Source organism: Tyto alba, unplaced genomic scaffold (assembly GCF_018691265.1).
Source record: "Tyto alba isolate M040663 unplaced genomic scaffold, T.alba_DEE_v4.0 Super-Scaffold_33, whole genome shotgun sequence".
NCBI classification, from domain to species: domain Eukaryota; kingdom Metazoa; phylum Chordata; class Aves; order Strigiformes; family Tytonidae; genus Tyto; species Tyto alba.
Window position 1 is genome coordinate 12,138,398 of NW_024881308.1, and position 19,208 is coordinate 12,157,605.

The following is a 19,208-nucleotide window of genomic DNA, read 5'->3' on the forward strand; positions in this document are numbered from 1 at the left end:
GCAAGATGAACCCAGCTATGCTCGTGAATCTCCTTTGCTTGCTGACATGCGTCAGACACAACATTCTCATCCTTAAAAGCTGGAGCAAAAACAAAAACAAAGCAAGAGCCCAAAAAAACCCCAGTGAGCTACAGTCCCTGTCTGGAAAAATTAAGCAGCCATTATGCTCTTATTGCCAGAGCACAGTCATGTCCTTTGTTTAAATGAATGCTGTAGTAATTTCTTGTGCTCGCCATCATGTGCATTACAGCTTCCATCTTAGCATTATACTTGCCTAATGAACAAACCCCACATATTTACAGTCTCTTAGTAGAAGCCAAGATACAGCTGACAGGCTGGAGAGAAAGCATGGAGGGACACAGTTTATTGGTTCACTTGAGATGTCCTCTACCTAATTTCCTCCTTGGCTGCAGTCACAGGCAAAGTTGCAAGTTGTCTGTGGCAACACATCCTTAGGAGCAACAAAATAGCCCTTCCTGCTTAAGCACAAGTCCTGAGAAGTCAAGCTGGCCCTGCTGCTTCTGCCACATGAAAAATGAGCGTGTATGAGCAGTGGTGCTGCTGGACCAGGGACTGGAAAGAAGGAGAACTCTGACAACCCCTGCTCTTTCCTCACAGCATAGAGCATCACAAGATAGGCCCTGACTCTTTACTTTACTGGTTCTGCTGGAGTTAACAATCTGTTTAGGTTTTGTGGAACACAGAAGACACCAGATTAAATAAATACTGCAATTATTTGGAAGGTATTTTATATTCATTTAATGTGTATACTTGACAGTGTTGCTATAGTTGTTTTGGAGCTGAATAATGCACACGCAGATAGTAGTCATGGATGTGATAAAAGCATCTGAATATGAGAAAGGGTCTTCAAACCTAGCAAGCCAAATCTTTTTCTATTTTCAAGAAGGGCCCTGTACTGATGATTTTCACATTTTTTAATATGAAGAAGTAGATAAATACACAGTTACCTTGTAAACCTATGCCAGCTGAATGGTCCCCATAAGGCCACCTGTCAGCCAGTTTGCAGTTTGTCCTATACCTCAGGTTCCAAAAGGTTGTTCTGTTCCTCTGGTCTCACCTAAACCTGGTGGGTTTTGGACACCTGACATAAAATACATCAGACCTGCTATCTGGCAGCACTGGACCGGATTGTGAACTCGCCCGGGTCTGTGCTTCTAACAGTTCTGAATTTAGACTTCAGCTGACTCCCAGATCCTCTAATCAAGTTGCCACATGAGGCAGGATCATATCTGTCCAAAACGCGGGGAATAGATTTACAGCCATATTTAATCACAAATGCTCCTTAAATTAAGCCTAGACAACAGCTGACCCAGGGCCTGCAGAGCCAGAATAGCATAAAAGGATAGGAAACGAGTAAGATTAGAGTGCAGGGCAGGATATGCTGCTTTAGGAAAGGTCCACAAATGGGTGAAATAAAGAGTTAGAAAATAAATTCTTTGTAATACAATGAGACATCATAAAATATTAAAGCTTATAAGACTGTAGTTCCAGCTCAGGTGTCTCGTAACACTAATAAAACAAGTAAGCTTCACTTTCTTTCCTGATGACTACAGACTTCTCTATAAAATTACAGTTTTATTATGCATAATTCAATTTCATCAACTGCTTTTCTTTATTGTCCCTTCTAATTACGAACACATATACTTGTTATTTATTTGAATATATAAATCATGCCCAGAGAACTGCACAGAAGTATATACACACTTCCCAAGTAAGGAGAATGGAAAAATCAGCCAAGCCAATCAGCAATTTATTTACTTCCCTATCCCATTCTGGATATGAAAGTGTTTGTACAGGTTCAGAAACCACCTCTGAATTCTGTCTGAATCTCTCTTTGACTGTTACAAGGGCATTAATTAGCTGTATTCCATATGTATCACACCACCTTTAGATGGTTTTTATTTCTGAAAAATAAGGCCAGATGCAGAAAAGTTTTTGTGCTTCTAACAGCCTATTGATGACAACAGAGTAACTCAATTTGTTGCTTAATTCTGGCTCAGAGATACGAAGATCAGTGATGTCTGATATTTCACATGGATTAGCTTTAAATTTCTCTGATCATGATTCAGGACTGAAGTCCAAATTCAGACCTTTAAATGATACTCTACAGGATATTTGCTTTCTCCACAAAGCTACAGAGGGAGCTTGGGCAATAAGATCTTATCTTTAGATTTCAAAGGTAGTTGTGTGAAATTAGGCAGTGTGGATAACCCCTTCAAGGCAAGACACCAGGGCTGTACAGGAAGACATCATATTGAACTTGTTCCTCCTGAGCCCATATTTACTGTGCTGACCACTCACCCTTGCCTTCAACAACATCTGCATAGAGCAAAACTAAGAAAAAAACTTCAAATGTTTTTTTCAGCACATATCAAATTGCCTATGGAATATAATTGATCTCATCTGTACGTCATATCTGCAAGGTGTCAAAAGAGCACATAGTCCAGAGGCATTTACATACAGTGAAGAGTGTAATGCCTGCAAGTCTCTCTCTCCACACCCAGAGGAGGGACAGACTTGACAGGCCACTGTAATGGATGGGTTATTTGTTTATGGTATTGATTTATTAATTTGTTACATGCTAATCATTAATCAGCATCTGGTGTGCACACAATACAAGAAGCCAGACAATCAGCCATGCAGTTTATTATCCACTGGCCTGCCAACCCGTCTCCAGGCCTCACAGAGAAGCTTGAGTTTGTTAAAACACCAAACAGGTGGATGAATTGAACTTCAAATTCAGGAGTAACTTTAGTTTCATAAACTAAATGGCAACACTGTTTTGCACTCCTTGGGTTGAGCCCAGCCATGAAAGCACTCCTAACTAGATCAGGGAGAGCTTGCCTCATGTCCCTAAGGTCAGAATTTGGCTAAACATATGCAGAACATGTTTGGCTCATTACACATGTGCATATTAAATCTACATTCAGCAGCAAGGGAACAGAAAGACAATATATGGTAAAAATACTGGAATTGGACTTCAAAGATCAGGATGTGATTCCACTGACTCCCAGGGTGACTTTGGCCACAACAGTCACCTTCCCCTGCTTCAGTTCCCATCTGCAAAAAGCAAAATAACCATCCCTCATTTTTACTTCCTCCATCTTTGCAATTTAGACTCAGAGTTGTTTGTAGTGGTGTCTCTTTCTCAAAATACTTCCAGCTCCCAGCACACAATGTCCTCCTCAGAACAGCCTTATGGAAATGTATCAAAAAACAAAACAAAACAAAACAAAACAAGAACCTTATAAAATATCCACTGATGAGATAAGACCACCAGCACAACAATGCAGTGAACAGCTGTAATCTGTGGGAGGATTATTTCTCTTCGCCATAAAAGCCATCTACTTTTCAAGACACAAGTTATTCCTTTTCATAGAACAGTGAACTCAGTATCTGCAGACAACGTGCCCTCCAACCAGCACATTTTTCAGTCTCCCAGTAGTTTGTGACATTAAATAGAAGGTGTCACATCTTAATGACAAATATTAGTACTAGCTTGCTCGATTAACATAATTTATTTCTTCATTGGATGTTTTATTCCAGATGAGCTGCTTTTCATCCATATTTTCTAGGGGAAAAAAATATGCATTCTGACATGCAAAGCTAATGTGCCCTCTGCAATGACCTCGTATCTCTAACTTTTCATTCTCACCTCCCATTCTCTTCAGTGCATGAAATGAGCTCTAGTAGCAGCTATTGGTCAAGAGTCTCATACATTGGATACCCGCCAAAGCTTTTGGGGTGTTTAGCACAGACAAAAGGTCTATTCCTATGACACACACATTTAAATTTAGCACTAAACTGGTGGAAAAAAAGAGAAAAATATGTAAAATGTCAGTTTCTGACAAGCAGAAAATTAGAATTCATTCCTCTGAGAATTAAATGGACTTTTCTACTTCCAGTCACTAACTATGACAAGGTTAACATTTTTCAGTCTAATGACTAAGGACATTAAGTGTGCATGTGAATAAGCAATAAAATTACTAGAGGGTATTAGCTAAGTGTATGACAACAGTGCAGACTGACAACAGAACTCCAAGGATGCAGATTCTAACTAACACTGACCATTTGCTGTAGAGAGCCAATGGAGAACAGAAACATGGGGTACAAGAACATGGAGATCATTTAGCTTTTGTTACTATTACTACCACAACATAAGCAATCACAGGAAGATATATGTTTGTGGGTGGGGGTAGAGGGCATCTCAAAGCACATCTAGCATGCTTCCAGTATCCCAGGCAAGGACACTGAACTGGTCAGTATGTTAATCAGAGGCCACAAAAGCCTGAAGAGACTCAGAAAAGGAAAAATTCCAAGTATATCTCCTATTTCCCCAAGAATTCTTTCACCAGTTCCCATTCATGACTCAATCCTGATATGACATAAAGACTAGGTTATAAGCTCATGTTATCATTTGTGACTTGTCTTAGCTTCTGTCCTTCCCAGTTCAGTTTTCCCTGTATCTCCTCACTGCCCCAGCTATGGCTTCTAGTCAATAATAGGTATCCATCTAATGCAGCACCAAACAGGGAGGACTCAAAGAAAAAGAGAATTCTATGTGATATTGATATGCTCTAGGTGTTAAAATACTGGAAATTATCAACTATTGGGAATTTTTCTGGGCATAAATAAAATGGGGCAGTAAAAGGTAAACCGGGAAGATTATATTTTCAAATATCTAACTTGTTGTGTGAAAAATAAGTGTAAAAATGATGTTTAAAGATATGGCTCAAGTTTGAGAAAGCATTTTTAAACAGGGGCAGTTAATATGTTATCTAACAGAATAAAAAAAGCTGCGAGGACCTCAACAGACTTCAATACAGAGAGTTCTCCTTTTTATTATTTCTGCCTTTGATTGGGTTCCAAAGCTACTTGGCCACTACTGAGAAAAATCTAAAGCTTACAATTTAGGGGACAAATGAAACATTTAAAAAATGAAAATTAGAACTAAAAAGAACAAAAGAAAACCAGAAGAAAACAAGTACTTTCAAACCCATGGAATCTACCTCCAGATTAGCCAACTGGAAAGAATCACCAATTTCTCTTTGCTTTACTGTGGCCCAGCAGGGTGCTCATTAGTCTGAAACAACACATTTTCAAATTTTTCTAGTCTAAATTTGGTGTGATAGACTATTAGGCAGCTCAGTTACAGATCATGTTTCCTATAACATCAAAAGCTGAATTCTCCTCTATTCATCTGCAACTAGCAGACACACGTCTTAAAGCCTCTGAAGGATTGTTGCTTGGTCAAACCAGCATGAAAGGATTCCTTCATGTTTTTACACCAACAGATAAGGCCTGACTCTGTCCCTCTGATTCATGCTGGCATGGCTATATTCCCTCCATCTTCCTCTCTGCTTTACTTGGTTTGCTCCCAGAAAGAGGTACAACTGCACGCAGAGATCTTCAGAGAGAAAGATCATTTTAAACCCAGCTCCTATTTACAAGCCAGTTCCTGGCTTGACCATGCTGACCAGGAAGCTCCTTAGCAGGATGAGCCATTTCTCAGCTGTGCAGCGAGCGCAGCTGTAGAGCTGAGCTCTGTAAGAAGAGAAGCACCAAGACAGCTATTCACCTTAGACAAGACTGTCCCCAGTGCTGCATGTGCCCTTTTCATCACGCTCTGATCTTTATTCCACACTGCTCTCACTCTGACTGGAGCCTGATTACTTTTGGTCCCTGGCCTCATTACCTCACACTTCCCTACAATAAACTGCATAAGCCACTTATCTGCCTGTAATCCTGATAAATCCAAATCATTTTGAATGAGTTTGTTTTGTTCCTCTGTCCCCTATCCTCCTGCCCCTCCAACTTCCCCAGCCTTATTTTATGTCATCAGCATATTTAAGGCACTTTTGAAATTACATTCTGCTCAAGGTCACTGCACTGAATTTAATTTCCCGCCCCCCCATACAGCACACCAATGCTTTAACTCCTATCTGATTTATTTATACTGTTTATTATCAGAGACCAATTCAATCAATACAAACTGGAATTCAAACACACATACACATTTGAATTACGCATACAAACACTCATCAAGAGGTATAAGACAACTGCTATAGTGCAGATCATTCCTCTAACACATAGCCAGCTTAGAGGTAAGGAGGCCCATGGAAATCATTTTTTATACCTTGACTTTTGCTTGACCCCAATGGCTGTTTGGTTACTGGAAACCAAAGGAATTGAAATAGCGTCACAAATTCCACGGAAGAGGCTTGGGCAAGGGATCTCTGTGCTTCTTATCCCGAGCCAGTAGGACCATATTTTAAGATGGGCTTTCTGAGTTGACAGTTCCTTTATTAGCTTCTGTACACACAGGAATTCTAGCAAAACACCATTGGACCATACCAGACAGTCATGTCAAGCAAATGTTGCAAACAGAACAGTGTATGGAGAACGGGAACCTGAAGGAAAACCAAAGCACTAACCTCAATTGCAGCCTAGGTTAGGCATTAAACCAACCTAAACGGGATGCTGGAAGCATAGTAGAAAGTGAATAGCTTTTGGCTTCCCTCTGCAAACCGCTATCCTTTCTAAATGTTAATGGTCAGCATGATCCTCAGACATGGTTCACAACCAACTTCTGGTTGCCTTTGAACACAGTTGGTGGTTACAACTCAAGAAGCACTGCAAATTCAAAAAAATGAAGGCAGAGAAACCATGCATGCATGGGTTCTGCTATAGACAGAGGTTATGCTGTAGACAGAGAGACTACACACACTGGACCGGAGCCTTTAGGGATTTGAGGCACAAAGACTGATTAATCAGAAAATTTCAGTGGGCTGCATGAGGTTTGGGAAAGAGTAGTGCACGTTGTTCTGCACAAAATTATTTTGTGTCCACTTAGTTAACTTCAGTGCCAAGAGGAGTCTGTCATGCCAAGTAAAACACAAAATGGGACATCAATGTGCACCATCATCAGTTCAGGGGTCTCCAGGACTAGAAGGCAGATCCCTGCACAGCTGTCACCTTCATAATTACTTTCCCCAGCTGATCTGCAGCTCTTTCCATTCTCTCTGTCCTTTACTACCTCCTTATTGCACTTTCTTCTCTTTCCTCTAGCACAGATCCTTTCCAACCATCTTTTATAAGCAACCACCCTCTCTCCTAATCACTCTTCTGAAAAAGTTGTTTCTATTTTTCCTTACCGATACAAGGTCTTCTGTCACACCAGAGCTGTCCTGGTTCATACCATACTGAGGCATGGCTTAGGGTGTCAGGGATTCAGCCATGGCCTCTCCGAACTCCTTTTCACTCTGATAGTGTCAAACTTCACCCTTGCATCTTCTCTGGCCTCCAGTTACATGAGTTGCAGGAGTCTCTGAAATTTTGTTTTACTGTTTTGCCATTTATGCACAGAGAATATTTTGGCTTCTCTATCAATACATTTCTGCTTGGTAACTCCCAGTTTGAATGCTGATTGTGTTTTGCATAAAATTAACTAAATTGCAGCCCTTCTGTTTCGTTGGTACTTTTTGTCTGCTTCCTTCACGAACAATGTCGGGGAGATTGCAAGCTGACTACAATTCTCTTTCCTAAGCAATAGGAAAACAACATCTAAGAGCCCAATCAGTACAAGTTTCCTGGTGTCTGTTGAGTTTTATAAGCTACATTGTACTCTGGCATTTAACAATTTCTGTTCATTTGATTCACTTTCAGAAATGAATGTAAAGATTGCTACAGCGTTCTGCATTACTGTTGTCTATTGATAAATATGGAACAGGTATAACAAGAAGCTTGATCTTTTTCTCTATTTAAAAATTCACTGAGCTAACAAGTTATTTGTGCAATGCCAAAGTAATGACAGGTCTTTGCTCTAGAGTTCCAATATTCAGTTTCCATAGGGAGGTCTGCTGTAGGCTGTATTTCACAAGTAAGACAAGATCAACAGTGGTGTTAGGCTTCCAGGAGTGTTGGTAAGACACATGAGCAGAGAACTCTACTCAGGTGTTGTCTGAGTCTGGAGGGGACCATATCCCCACAGGTAGGGAAGTTCCATCAATAAATGGCCCATTTTTAAAGAAATGACCTCTCTGTCTTAATTGAAAGAAACTTTAATACCAAAGAAGTTTCAGGGCTATAAACTGGGAGTAGAGGGAGAGGCTTGTCTGCTGCCTAAAGCGAAGCACAGCTCTTGGTCCAGGGAGACATATCATTTACCTGGGGGCCCTGGTATATGAAGCAGCAAGATTCCTGAAAATTAATCCTACAAACAAACTCTGCTATACTTCTACTCCTTTATAGAGCCATCCGTTCACCTCTAGGCATTCCTCACAGCATCTCACTTCTGACAACAGCACCAAGCCTCTCCTGCAGCATCCATGTGGGAGGCACTCAGAGGAACTAAGTAAACATAAGCAAGTTTGGGGTGTAACTCAGGTGAAATTAGAAGCATTTCTAGAGAAAGGGGAGAGGGTTGAGGAGCATTTAATGTTTGAAAGCATGAAAGGTGACAGTTCAGAGACCTCCAAGGCTCTCCCTGGCTACAGTGACTATTTCTCAATAGCAGCAGTCACTCTTTCAAGGCTTGCTGAGCCTTCGTTTTCTCAAGGCTCTGGGGAAACAGCAGTCAGCTGTGAGCAATAAGCAATACTGGGAGTCAGCCCAGGCAAGGAAAGGGGGGGAAGCTGATAATGATAAAGTGTGATGAATTATTCCTGTGCTTGTCATCTTTACTTAAGTTACTGCCTTTTGCATCCAGGGGAACCACAGTCCTTCCAAGAGAGTTGCTTTGGATTTCTTAATATTAGGAGACAGTTGTGACACTGGTCCTGCCCTGGGCATAATTAGACTCAAGACATTTTTTGTGCATTTTCTTCTCCCTAATGATCTCCCTGTTTCTTTATCTGAGGAACCCAAAGATCATTAACAAGCTCTCACTAAAGTCTTCTGGAGTCTGATCCTTTCCCTGTGCTGTAGCATAGAGAAGAGAAAAAAACGGTTGCAATGCAAAATGCACAGATCTCGTTTGCCTGTTTGTTCCCTTTCTTTGCAAAGATTGTTATTACAGCATCCCTTCTAGAAACAGACTTTTGCACACCAGTGCAATAGAGAAACAACATTTGCAGGGATTCCTGATACTATGCAAGACAGAAATCAAGTTCTCAAGATTGCATCTGAATCAGTGGCAGAGCTAAGCATGGATTTCAGGAATCCAGAGCCTCAATCTCTTCAACAGTCACATTTCTTTCTGGGCTCTGCATCTCGGTCTGCTGGCTCCCCTGATGTTTATTTCTGGTGCACACTACAGCACAGCTGGTTACTTTAACACAGGCAATATTATCTGCTTTGTCTACATCCAATTTTTAATCTTTGGAATAGAAACCTTAAACAACAAATACAATGTTGCAACAAATAAAATCAGCATCCCACAGCGCTGCCACCAGTGTTCTTAAAGGCACACATATTTGGTTAGGTCTTTGCCCTACTCCTCCCTAACGAGAGCTGCAAAACATATTCTGATTTCTGGTCTTGTTATCCCAGAAGTTTCCCCTGGTGTAAATATCTTATTTACCTCCCTGGCATTTATCATCTTTGATAAAGAGCAATACTGTCCTTGTATGGTCCTTTCTGTTGGGACCACAGAAAGCTGTGCCCCACTCTCCTGGCTCTCTCAGGAAGAGGAACTCTTCCCTTTCCCCTGATTAATTGAGGGGTCTCGTCTAGCTTGAGTTCACCTTTCTCACCTAACCAGAACAGCACACATTGTTCCAGGGCTTCTCTCACCCAGACATTAATTCTATACTAATTTGTCCCAATAAAATTTTGGATGGGTACACACAAAAACATCTCCCAGCTGCAACACATTGGTGACTTCTGTTCTTTCCAAAGGATGAGTCTCCAGCTTCCAGCAAAAAATATTTCATATTTGTCCCTGACTACATAATAACATAGTACAAAATTTCCTGCCATTCCTCACATCCTTGTCCTGAGGTTACCCAGTTCTCTCCAAATGACACTTCCTGTTCTTTCTCAGATATGCAGCATGCTGCACACTGTCTGAAGGCAACTACAAATCCTCCCCCCATTTCTAGAAGTTTGGGTACAGATTAGACAGTCTAGACAGACAATAGAAAGAAAGAATAAAGGATTTCTAAGGACTTTTCTGTATAATCCTGCTTGCAATATTCAGCTGCTCAGCAAAATACCAGAAGCACCATCTTTTTATATCTTGTCTACTCATCCCTTTGATAAAATGTGTGATCCTCTCAATTCTCCTAAGCAGTTATTAAATAGCTATATATTTAAGTCACATGGAATTAACAATCAGCATAAAACCTATTCAAGTGAACTTTCTTTAAATGATACCACGAAAGCGTCCCCTCAAACTGGAAGCATTCTGTGATCATTTATTCAGACTGATGTCAGCATGTGTAGGCATTGCTATGTGTCCTCTGGACTCCTAGTAACTGGCTTCAGAAGCGGCACTTGCTGCAGCCTGAAGCTCTGAACCTTGCTTTATTACTTGATTAAAATAAGGAATTGAAAGATAAGAGGTATTTATCATCTTAGATTGGAGAGACTTTAAGTACAATTACCAATTCAGAAGGAATACAAGGCTGCTGCCTTGGAATCTCTGGGTTAATTATCGTCACAACTGGATGCAACTGAGGTGGTGTGGCTCAAGAAAAGCAGAGGGCTATTCTTCATGCAGGAATGGTGAACATGACACAGGCCCAAGGACGAGAGGGCACACGTGTCCCGCAGCCAGCTCTGGAGGCCCCGCTGCCCGAGTGCACTCTCCTACTGGCTGCAGCCCCTTCCCACTCCTGGCGTGTAACTTCAGGCCATTCAAAACAGCAACTTGGGATTTTCACTTCAGGTTGCAAACTTTTAAACTGAAGGCCAGGGAAGCAATATCAACGAACTAAAACAATCACCCCAAAGCTCTTTCAGTTTACAAAAAAGAAAGCTGAAACAAAGGGGTATTTTTAGTGGATTGCTCTAGAGATTGAATCTGTGGGTTTCATTTCTCAGCCTCCACTCCTGGTTCACACACACTGTTCTCATGAGAGCACACAGTCCGGTGGCAGGGAACATCCAAGGCAGGCGCAAAGCCCTGCTTTCAGACTAGGCACCCATCCAACCCTCCACCCTGACTGAGGCAGACAAGTGCTTATAGGGGATGCAGCTGCATTTTTAAAGCATTCCAGGTAGTATTTTAACTTTACTAACATGGAAAGTAGGCTTAGGGACTTACTTCCAGGAAGCTGAGGATTGCGAGCAATTCCCTGGACAGACTAAACGATCTTTGAGCTAGGCAGCCACATGTCTGGATACCTGCCATGTCACACTTACCGTGCTTATCCAGAGCAACCCTCCATAGTTCTGTCTGGGACTATCTGACAAGAAACATATATGGGAACATTATTCAGATCCCCTGTTGTTTTTTTTGTTTTGTTTTGTTTTTGTTTTGTTTTTTTGTTGTTTTTTTTCTTAAACATCAGGTACATTTGCTTGGGTAGTACACTGTCCTGCTCTGCAACCCTTGCTCCAGGACTAGGTCTGTGTAACTTGCCTCCATTTATTCAGTGCACACAAAGCCAAATTGGAAGCAGAGCACTCAAGTCAATTCTTAGTTCACATCATTAGCCACAATCCCTCCCCTAAGGAACATAAATTAAAGGTATCCAAGTTCACAGCCAACATCTTTCTGATCCTTATTTCACCTATTCATAGAAGACAATGCTGCACAACAAGATGCTGATTTTTATCACGTTCTGGATGGATATGGCTACTCCCAGGCACAGATCTGAAACACAAACTTAAATATTGAGACCAAAATTTACTAATTACCTGGATATTTAGGTAGCAATCAATCCTGGTATCAGTTAAAGAAAATGCTTTGACACAAGGAAACAAGAAAAACTCAAAGTTAGTTATTTGTAGAGTCTCCTGGCTACACATGGGTCTTTGCAAGCAAAAAGGCAGTGGGCCAAGTTCTCAGGAGCATTCAGTTCCCACTGAGAGCCACCTCTTCTGTGGTTAAATAGAAATGCCAAGCTGTTTGGAAAAATGTCTCTTTACGCAAAACAATGAAAACTGCTCAAAATTGAGCACCAAGTCCTTAATAAGCCCTCAGGAAACCGACCAGAAGCTCAGCTTCCTTCTACCATCAGAGGCATAAAGAGACCATCAGCAGTACTTTTAAAGTGTCTAAGGAATGTGGGATACTACAAAACTTTGAAAGCAGATGGGCAAGTCACTTTGCCCCACCAGTGGCTTCAGAAAACCCCAACCTTCAAAGCCCTGAGGCTTAACATGTTGGAGACACTAAGCAAGCACTGGGCAATCATAATTAGCCACTTACATGCACATCAACTTTGCCTGCACTCTCCCATGGCAGACAAACTGCCCTACTTATAAAATAACCCTTAACTGATGTGCCAGAGGCAATAAAGTCAGTCAGGGCCAGAACTGGATTAAAGATCTAGGGATTTCCAGTCCCCTGAAATACCCATTAAACTGTATCGCCCTGGTCTGGTGCCAGCTATTAGGAAATTACCCTAGCAAGGAGCATTCCAAAGAGAACTTGCAGACAGGCTCAAGCTTTCCTACAAAACATATTAACTAAATGGCCAGTTTGGCTAGGGAACAGCATTGTAAATACTTAAGCTACAAATTAAAAGCGTGTTTGAGAACTGTCCTGTCAAGCTGGTTGTCATCTCAGCTGCAGCATCACCAGAACATGAGTTTATTTCATAACTAAAACCTACAAATCCCACCCAGTGACCTATATTTGAAGCGTTGGTCTATGGGAAAGTTACTGCCCGTCCCTTGAAATTTGCCAGAACCGAGTTAGTCCGTGTGTATTTTAGGACGTGGGACCAGACATCTGCCGCAAGGCCCGGCGCGCAGCGCTGGAGGGTGGCACAGTGCCAGGGGGGCTCTTCCTCCGCTGGAAGCCAACCATGGCGCGTTCGCTCTGCCTCTGGCCCCACTGCCGGGCAAGGCTCAGCGCCGTTTGTCCCTCGCCGTCCGGGCTGAGAGGTCGTGCCCCGTGGCTGAGGAGCAGCTCAATGCAGGCGCGCTGGCCCGCGACAGCAGCGCTGTGAAGGGCAGTCCTTCCCAGCGGGGTTCTGGAATGCAAATCCGCACCTGCGAAGAACCATACACAGGCCCAGCGTGACAAGGCATACGAAAGGAGGTAATGCCACCTGCGGGCCACAGTGCACAATCTTTTTCTGAAGACAGATGCAGTTTATTTTAGTCACGTCTAATCAGTGGAATTAACAAACCTGTCTCGCGAAGATATGCTCCTGCCTTTAATTCACACACAGCAACTGGATATTCTTTGTTCTGTTTGGGGGAACATTGCTAATATTTGGCATTGCCAATGTTTTGGCACTGGGAGCTCTCACATAGAGGGAAAGGACAACATCCTTTAACAGAAACGAACTTTGAGGGGGCCAGACTCACAAACCTGGACTGGAGGGAGCACTGTCAGACAAGGTGGGATTTCCTCCTCAGAGCTGGCTTTCAGTGACTGAATAAAAAAAAGCGGTTAACAAATGTCCTTTCACTAACAAATGTCCTTTCATTAAGGACAATCAAGTGACCTCAGCTGACCCAAAGGACTGTCCATTGTGCAAATGCAGATTTCTGGGGAAAGAAGGCTTATTTAGCTGCAAAGCAACAAAAGCGCCCAAATGTCAGAGCCATAGAACTAGTACTTACAACTCTTCTTGCATTTCAGTGTCTGATATAGCACTGCACAGGACTGATTATCTAGAAATGGTTATTTTTTATAAGAAAGGGGCCATAAATAAATGAGACTCAGATAGGGAAGTAAAAAATCAGAATCTTGTTTTCCAATATGAATTTCTCTAACACCAAAAGTCATTACACTTAGCAAGTGTTTGTTGTCTCCAAGTGTACGTCAGAACTGAGGTGCTGAATGCATTCTCCACCTCAAATACAAAATATCTGAGGCCATTTGGGTAAAATTCTGTGGCCTGGGTAAGCAGGAAGGTGGTATGCTGCTCAGTTACACCCAGAGAAGAATTGGTTTAAGAATATTACCGTGTCTCAGGAGAAACTTGACAGTTTCAACATGACCTCTGTGGCTGGCAATAAACAGTGCCACGAAAGCTCGGTGTGCTACCCATTCCTTCTTCTGCTCTGGTCCCAGTAACTCTGCATATGGCGTGGTGCCCACAAAGTCCTCTGTAACTCCCAGATGGACTAGCTGCAGAATAAACACAAACCTTTTAGTCTCTTTCAGAAGTGTAGCCTGATTCTTTTAGGTATCAACAAAGTCTCATATGTGTACTTAGGGGGTGCTTGCACACTGCATAAATCATCGGCTAAATAAGACCTGGTTGTTTCTTATTCTTCTGCCCCATCTTGATTCTCTACTACCTAATGATATTTTTTCATAGCCATTCCTTAGAGGGAACAATAATTTGGATTTTCCTTTCGTATGTAGTTATTAAGCACCACAATCTGCTAGAAAATGTTTCTGTGCGACCCTTGTCCTCCTCTTAAATTTGTTGGAATCTGACCTGAGCTTTTGGGGAAAGAGGACGAAGAAAGACAGCACTGGCCATGTTAGTCTGGGTTCCTTAGAAGGCAGATGAGACTTTGTGCCTCAATTCCAGCAGGCAACTCGTAAACCTAAGCTGCCCCAGGAAACAATCCGGTAGCACATTCTTTCCCAGAAGGAGCTTTTTTTGGTAATAAATCCAAACACATCAGTTCTAAAGTGCTGCTGAGAAGCCTCTTAGGAACAATTTTCAGGTGCCTCATGCTGCTGTTCTTCCTGAGAAACCATTTCCATGTTGGGCTACATCTTCCACAGTGCACCATGGTTTTCCATCTAGTAAGTGGAAGCACATTGTTAGAACAGCTGTATCGTTATTTCTTTAAAAGAAGGGTTTCTTTCATTTGAAAAAATCAACTGTCAGCAAGCTTTTTGTGGGGCTCTTTGACAATACACCTTTAATTTCAAAGGAGACCATTTGTCTCTGTGGCACATCCTTCTATTTCTTGCTCTACACTGAGTAGGAAGAATCTTTGATACACAGGAAACTCAAAACATGGGGGGAAAACCAAACCAAATAGGAAAATGCAAGCCATTTGTGGCACAGGGCAGAACAGCTGCTTGCCAATGAACCACAACACTACACAACAGTTAAGGAAAGTAAGCGAAGAACCCTGCAGTGTCCATTTGCAGGGGTGAGGGAAACACAGAGGAACAGAATGTGATTAGCCCGCTTGGAATTTGGCCAGGGCAATGCAGATAATGGTTCTTTACGAAAGGTGCCAAAGGATATTTCATGAACACATCTGTTCAGGCCTGAAGGTTTACAGTACAAATCAGCTTGAGTACCTTGTGCTTCTGCTGAGACAACATTTCAGTCCTAAATCAAGAAAGCAGCATGCCCTCTATCAAAGCACCACAGAAACTATTTCTTCTATCAAAATCAAAGCTTTCTTACTAATCAGACTTGACAGAATTGCAAACTCAAGACGGTCTGTAAGATAGAGCCAGATAAAGTGGATGAGAAAGGAAATGCCTTCTGATTTTTGATTTTGGTAGTTGGGTATTGAGTCCCATTCTTACTCTCGAGTCAGTCTGGCCAGAGGAGGATGGACTGTGAAACAGAGTTTCTGCCTCTGATTCCCATAACAACAGGCGAGTCACTCAGCCTCACCAGAATACCCAAGAACAGATAATCCCAATCTCCTAATGATTTTTTTAAGATATTCAAGAAAAAGGCCCTGTTTAAATGCTATGTATAATTTCTCCTATCTACATGAAAAACACTGGGATTAAGTATCTTTTGTTGAGAACACATCAGAAGAATAAAATGGCAGGCAGCTAAATAAAAAAATGCAAACATTTTTCAGACATCAGGATAAGCAGGAACAAGAAAAGTAATCTGAAAGTATTCTCACATCAGTGCTACAGAAAGTTATAAAACAATGAAAAGAACTTGCACTCCAAGTGGATATGCTGTTTACTAGTAACAGCAAAAAGCAGTCTTATTTCTAAATTGAACAGACTGCATTAGAGATTGACTCCTTGGTTCTGGACTACCAGCTTCCCTTGAAATTACCACTTTCATTGTGAACTGTTGCCAGTACAACTAACCTACTTAATTTCGATGGCAAGTCTCTTCCATTAAAGACTTCCCCACCATTTGCTCTATAAGAGTACCTAGACCTTCAGCAAAAAGCTTTTAGCTTTTCCACTTCCAGTACCCCACCCATTCACAGAAGTAATGGAATCAACCTTCACAGTCTCTCCTTCTGCAGCAGCTGCCACAAGATGCCCCCAGCCATCTTGTCTCCAGATGTGCATGATAATCCTTCCACCAGGGACAATCTCATTGTCCTTAAACGTAGACTCATCTGGCAGATCTACTGTAGGGAGTTAGAAAAGAAAAGCAAGTCAATGTATCCTCAGAGAACAGAACAACCAGTTTTAAAAAAAAAGTTAGATGGTGACTGAATTCTTTTAGCCATGCTGGTGTTCTCTGATTTTATTACCATAATGCATCAAGGTCACCTCGGGTCCCATCGTGCTAAAGCTATGAATACACAGACACACTCCCAGCCTAGAAAAGCCCACAGCATAGTGTGCTTGGGCTAAGGTGGTTGTAACCACAGCACGCTGCAGTTAACATGGCAAGTGACAAGGCTGTAGGAAAAACCCTGTCGTGGTTTGAGCCTGGTCGGCAACCAACCACTGCAGGTGGTCACCCTCCTTTCCCCCTCGCCACCTGGGAACGGGGGAGGGAATTAGAGGGGTGAAGGGAGACTCACAGGCTGAGATAAGAACAGTTTAATAATGGTAATAAAACGAGAATAATGATGATGATACGAAAAAAAGGAAATATATAAACAGGCAATGTACAGCGTAATTGCTCCCCACCCGCTGACCAATCCCCAGCCCGTTCCCGGCCAGCGACCCCGAGATACCAAGATCCCACAATCGCAATCCCGGAAGCGAGCGAGAGAGAGAGAGCTCCTTCCCCACCACCCCTCCTTTATATAGTGAGCATGACATTCCATGATATGGAATATTTCACTGGCCAATTTGGGTCTGGTGCTCTGTCCGTGCTCCCTCCCTGCTCCCTGTGCCCTTGCGCACGGGCAGGACATGGGGAGTCGGAGAGTCCTTGCAGTCTCGGTAGCAGCTGAAAACATCAGTGTGCTATCAGTATTTTTCCCATACCAAACCCAAAGCTAAATCCAAAACACAGCACTCATCTAGTCCCTGAAAAGGAATATTAACTCTATTTCAGCCCAAACCAGGACACATACTTAAATGTATCCATACATACATGGTGTCTTTATTCTAATTCACATTTGTTTGATCTGAGAAAGCAGATAATAGGAAGTTATTTTGTTTTAACTAGCAGGTTTAAACAAGTTTCAGGGGCTGTCTCTGTTACCTGCAGAGTACTCCAACACCACACACAGCTGATGTAATGGGAGAACCCATGGCTCCACACAATTTAACTGTGAAGAGGTCAACCAGAGGCTTGGCAGAGCTGTTCTGGGCTGAGGTGAACCAGCCAGGCACTGGCATTGGCTGTTGACAAGGCTAAGCAGGAATTTAGATGTCAGTATTTGCAATCCCTAATCCAGAGAGACTCTGTTGACTAGACCGTTACTTTTAATGAGTAGGAAGCAAAGTTAAGCATTAAGTCAAGAGCTAAATTCCAAGTGCAGTACAGTAAAAAGAGGAAAGCAGAACTTCATCCAGGACCTAAACGTAGCTATAACTAACAGGTAAAGAGATACTACAAATAATCTCCAAGAATCCGAGAGGTTAGCTTCTCACCTTCATCCAGGTAGTGAAGCCGCTGGAAATGAAGGGGGATCCCAGTCAACAATTCTAAGTGGGACTTAAGCTTCTTCACAGTCAAGTCATTCTGACATTGAGGCAGTGAAAAAACCTCATTAGTTTCAGCTAGATGGAGCTGGACACGAAAGGTCCGCAGGGGCGAGGACGGCATGGTGAGGAAGTGATTCCTGATGAGGAAGAGTTCATGAGACTTGCCTCTTAGAAAAAACTTGGAATCTTTATAAGGGCAGGGGTCTAGATCTGGTATTAATTCCTCCTTCCCCTACACATTCCCCTTTTAACACTGAAGCCCTCCAAGTACAGATCTTCCTGTGTATCATAAGCACATTACAGTATCCAAGCAGCATAAACTGACATCACAGAACTAGTCTGCATGTGCGATGGAACAGCCTTTATGAACTTACCAGAGCGCACCGCAGGAAGTCATGCACCAGAGGGGTTACAGGTTCTTGTTCCTGCCCATCTTTAGATTTTTCACTAAGATGACATACTACTTAGTTTCTCCAAGTAAGTATAACTCGAATAAATACCCTAAGTTGCCTGCGTTTTATGTTGTTGTTTTCTTTGCTGCGGTCTAGATTTCAATCTATGCGTTTCATCTAACATGTAATAAAAAGATTATATGGCTGTTTGTGTTTCCAGTTTACCACACAGGGGTCTTGTGCCCTCACTCAAAGCACGTGGGTAAGCTTTACCAGGGGGGTGTGGGGACTGTTTATTCTCATCACTTGCATCAGCTAAAGTCCTGCAGAGAAAAGAGAGGGGAGCTCAGGTATTCTTTTGCAGCAGTTGGCAGAAGTTCTAGAGCACAGGATGGAGCAGCCAGTGAGTGTCTGAAACAGCCAAAAGGGTGACTCCAGCAGTAGAAGATATAGAAGACTCCTGAAACTGGAAACAAAACCAACCAGCCAGGTGTCGCCTATTCTTTCCTCCTCCCCAAGACCTAATAACTGCACAGGGTCCATTAATGTTGGACGTCCAAGAGCAACACCACACTGAAACAGTCCAGAATGTCCTTCCAGGCTGAAGTTTGGAGAGGGAAGGCTTTAAGATAAAGATCTGAATGCCAGTCTCACCCTGAACACACAAGTTCTCTTCATTTAAAATACATCTTGTTAAGAGTTTCAGTTCTGACACAATGATTTTAGTTTTGAAGCACTTTTGGCATGCTCACTTCAAGGAAAAAGTGCAGGAAGAGATACTTCAAATCTCTGGACATCTAATGGAATTTTTACTACACCGTATGATGAATTCCACACTCAACTGTGGTTTGACAGATGACAGTGCTCACGCTAGGGAGATGATTCATTAACTGAAAGAATACACTCACATCCCACCTATGACAAAAGTCAGTTACCACAAG

The 19,208-nt window shown here is 42.3% G+C and overlaps 1 protein-coding gene across 1 annotated transcript; it reads right to left on the reverse strand.

The window, feature by feature from the left end:
* Positions 1-11,746: 11,746 nt before the first annotated feature.
* Positions 11,747-19,117, reverse strand: ANKRD60 (ankyrin repeat domain 60). Its single transcript, XM_042801265.1, has 3 exons — positions 17,822-19,117; positions 16,265-16,395; positions 11,747-14,215 (listed from the first exon to the last, which is right to left on the reverse strand). The coding sequence occupies exons 1-3, from the start codon at positions 17,994-17,996 to the stop codon at positions 14,015-14,017; spliced, it is 507 nt and encodes a 168-aa protein (XP_042657199.1). The 5' UTR covers positions 17,997-19,117; the 3' UTR covers positions 11,747-14,014.
* Positions 19,118-19,208: the final 91 nt, after the last annotated feature.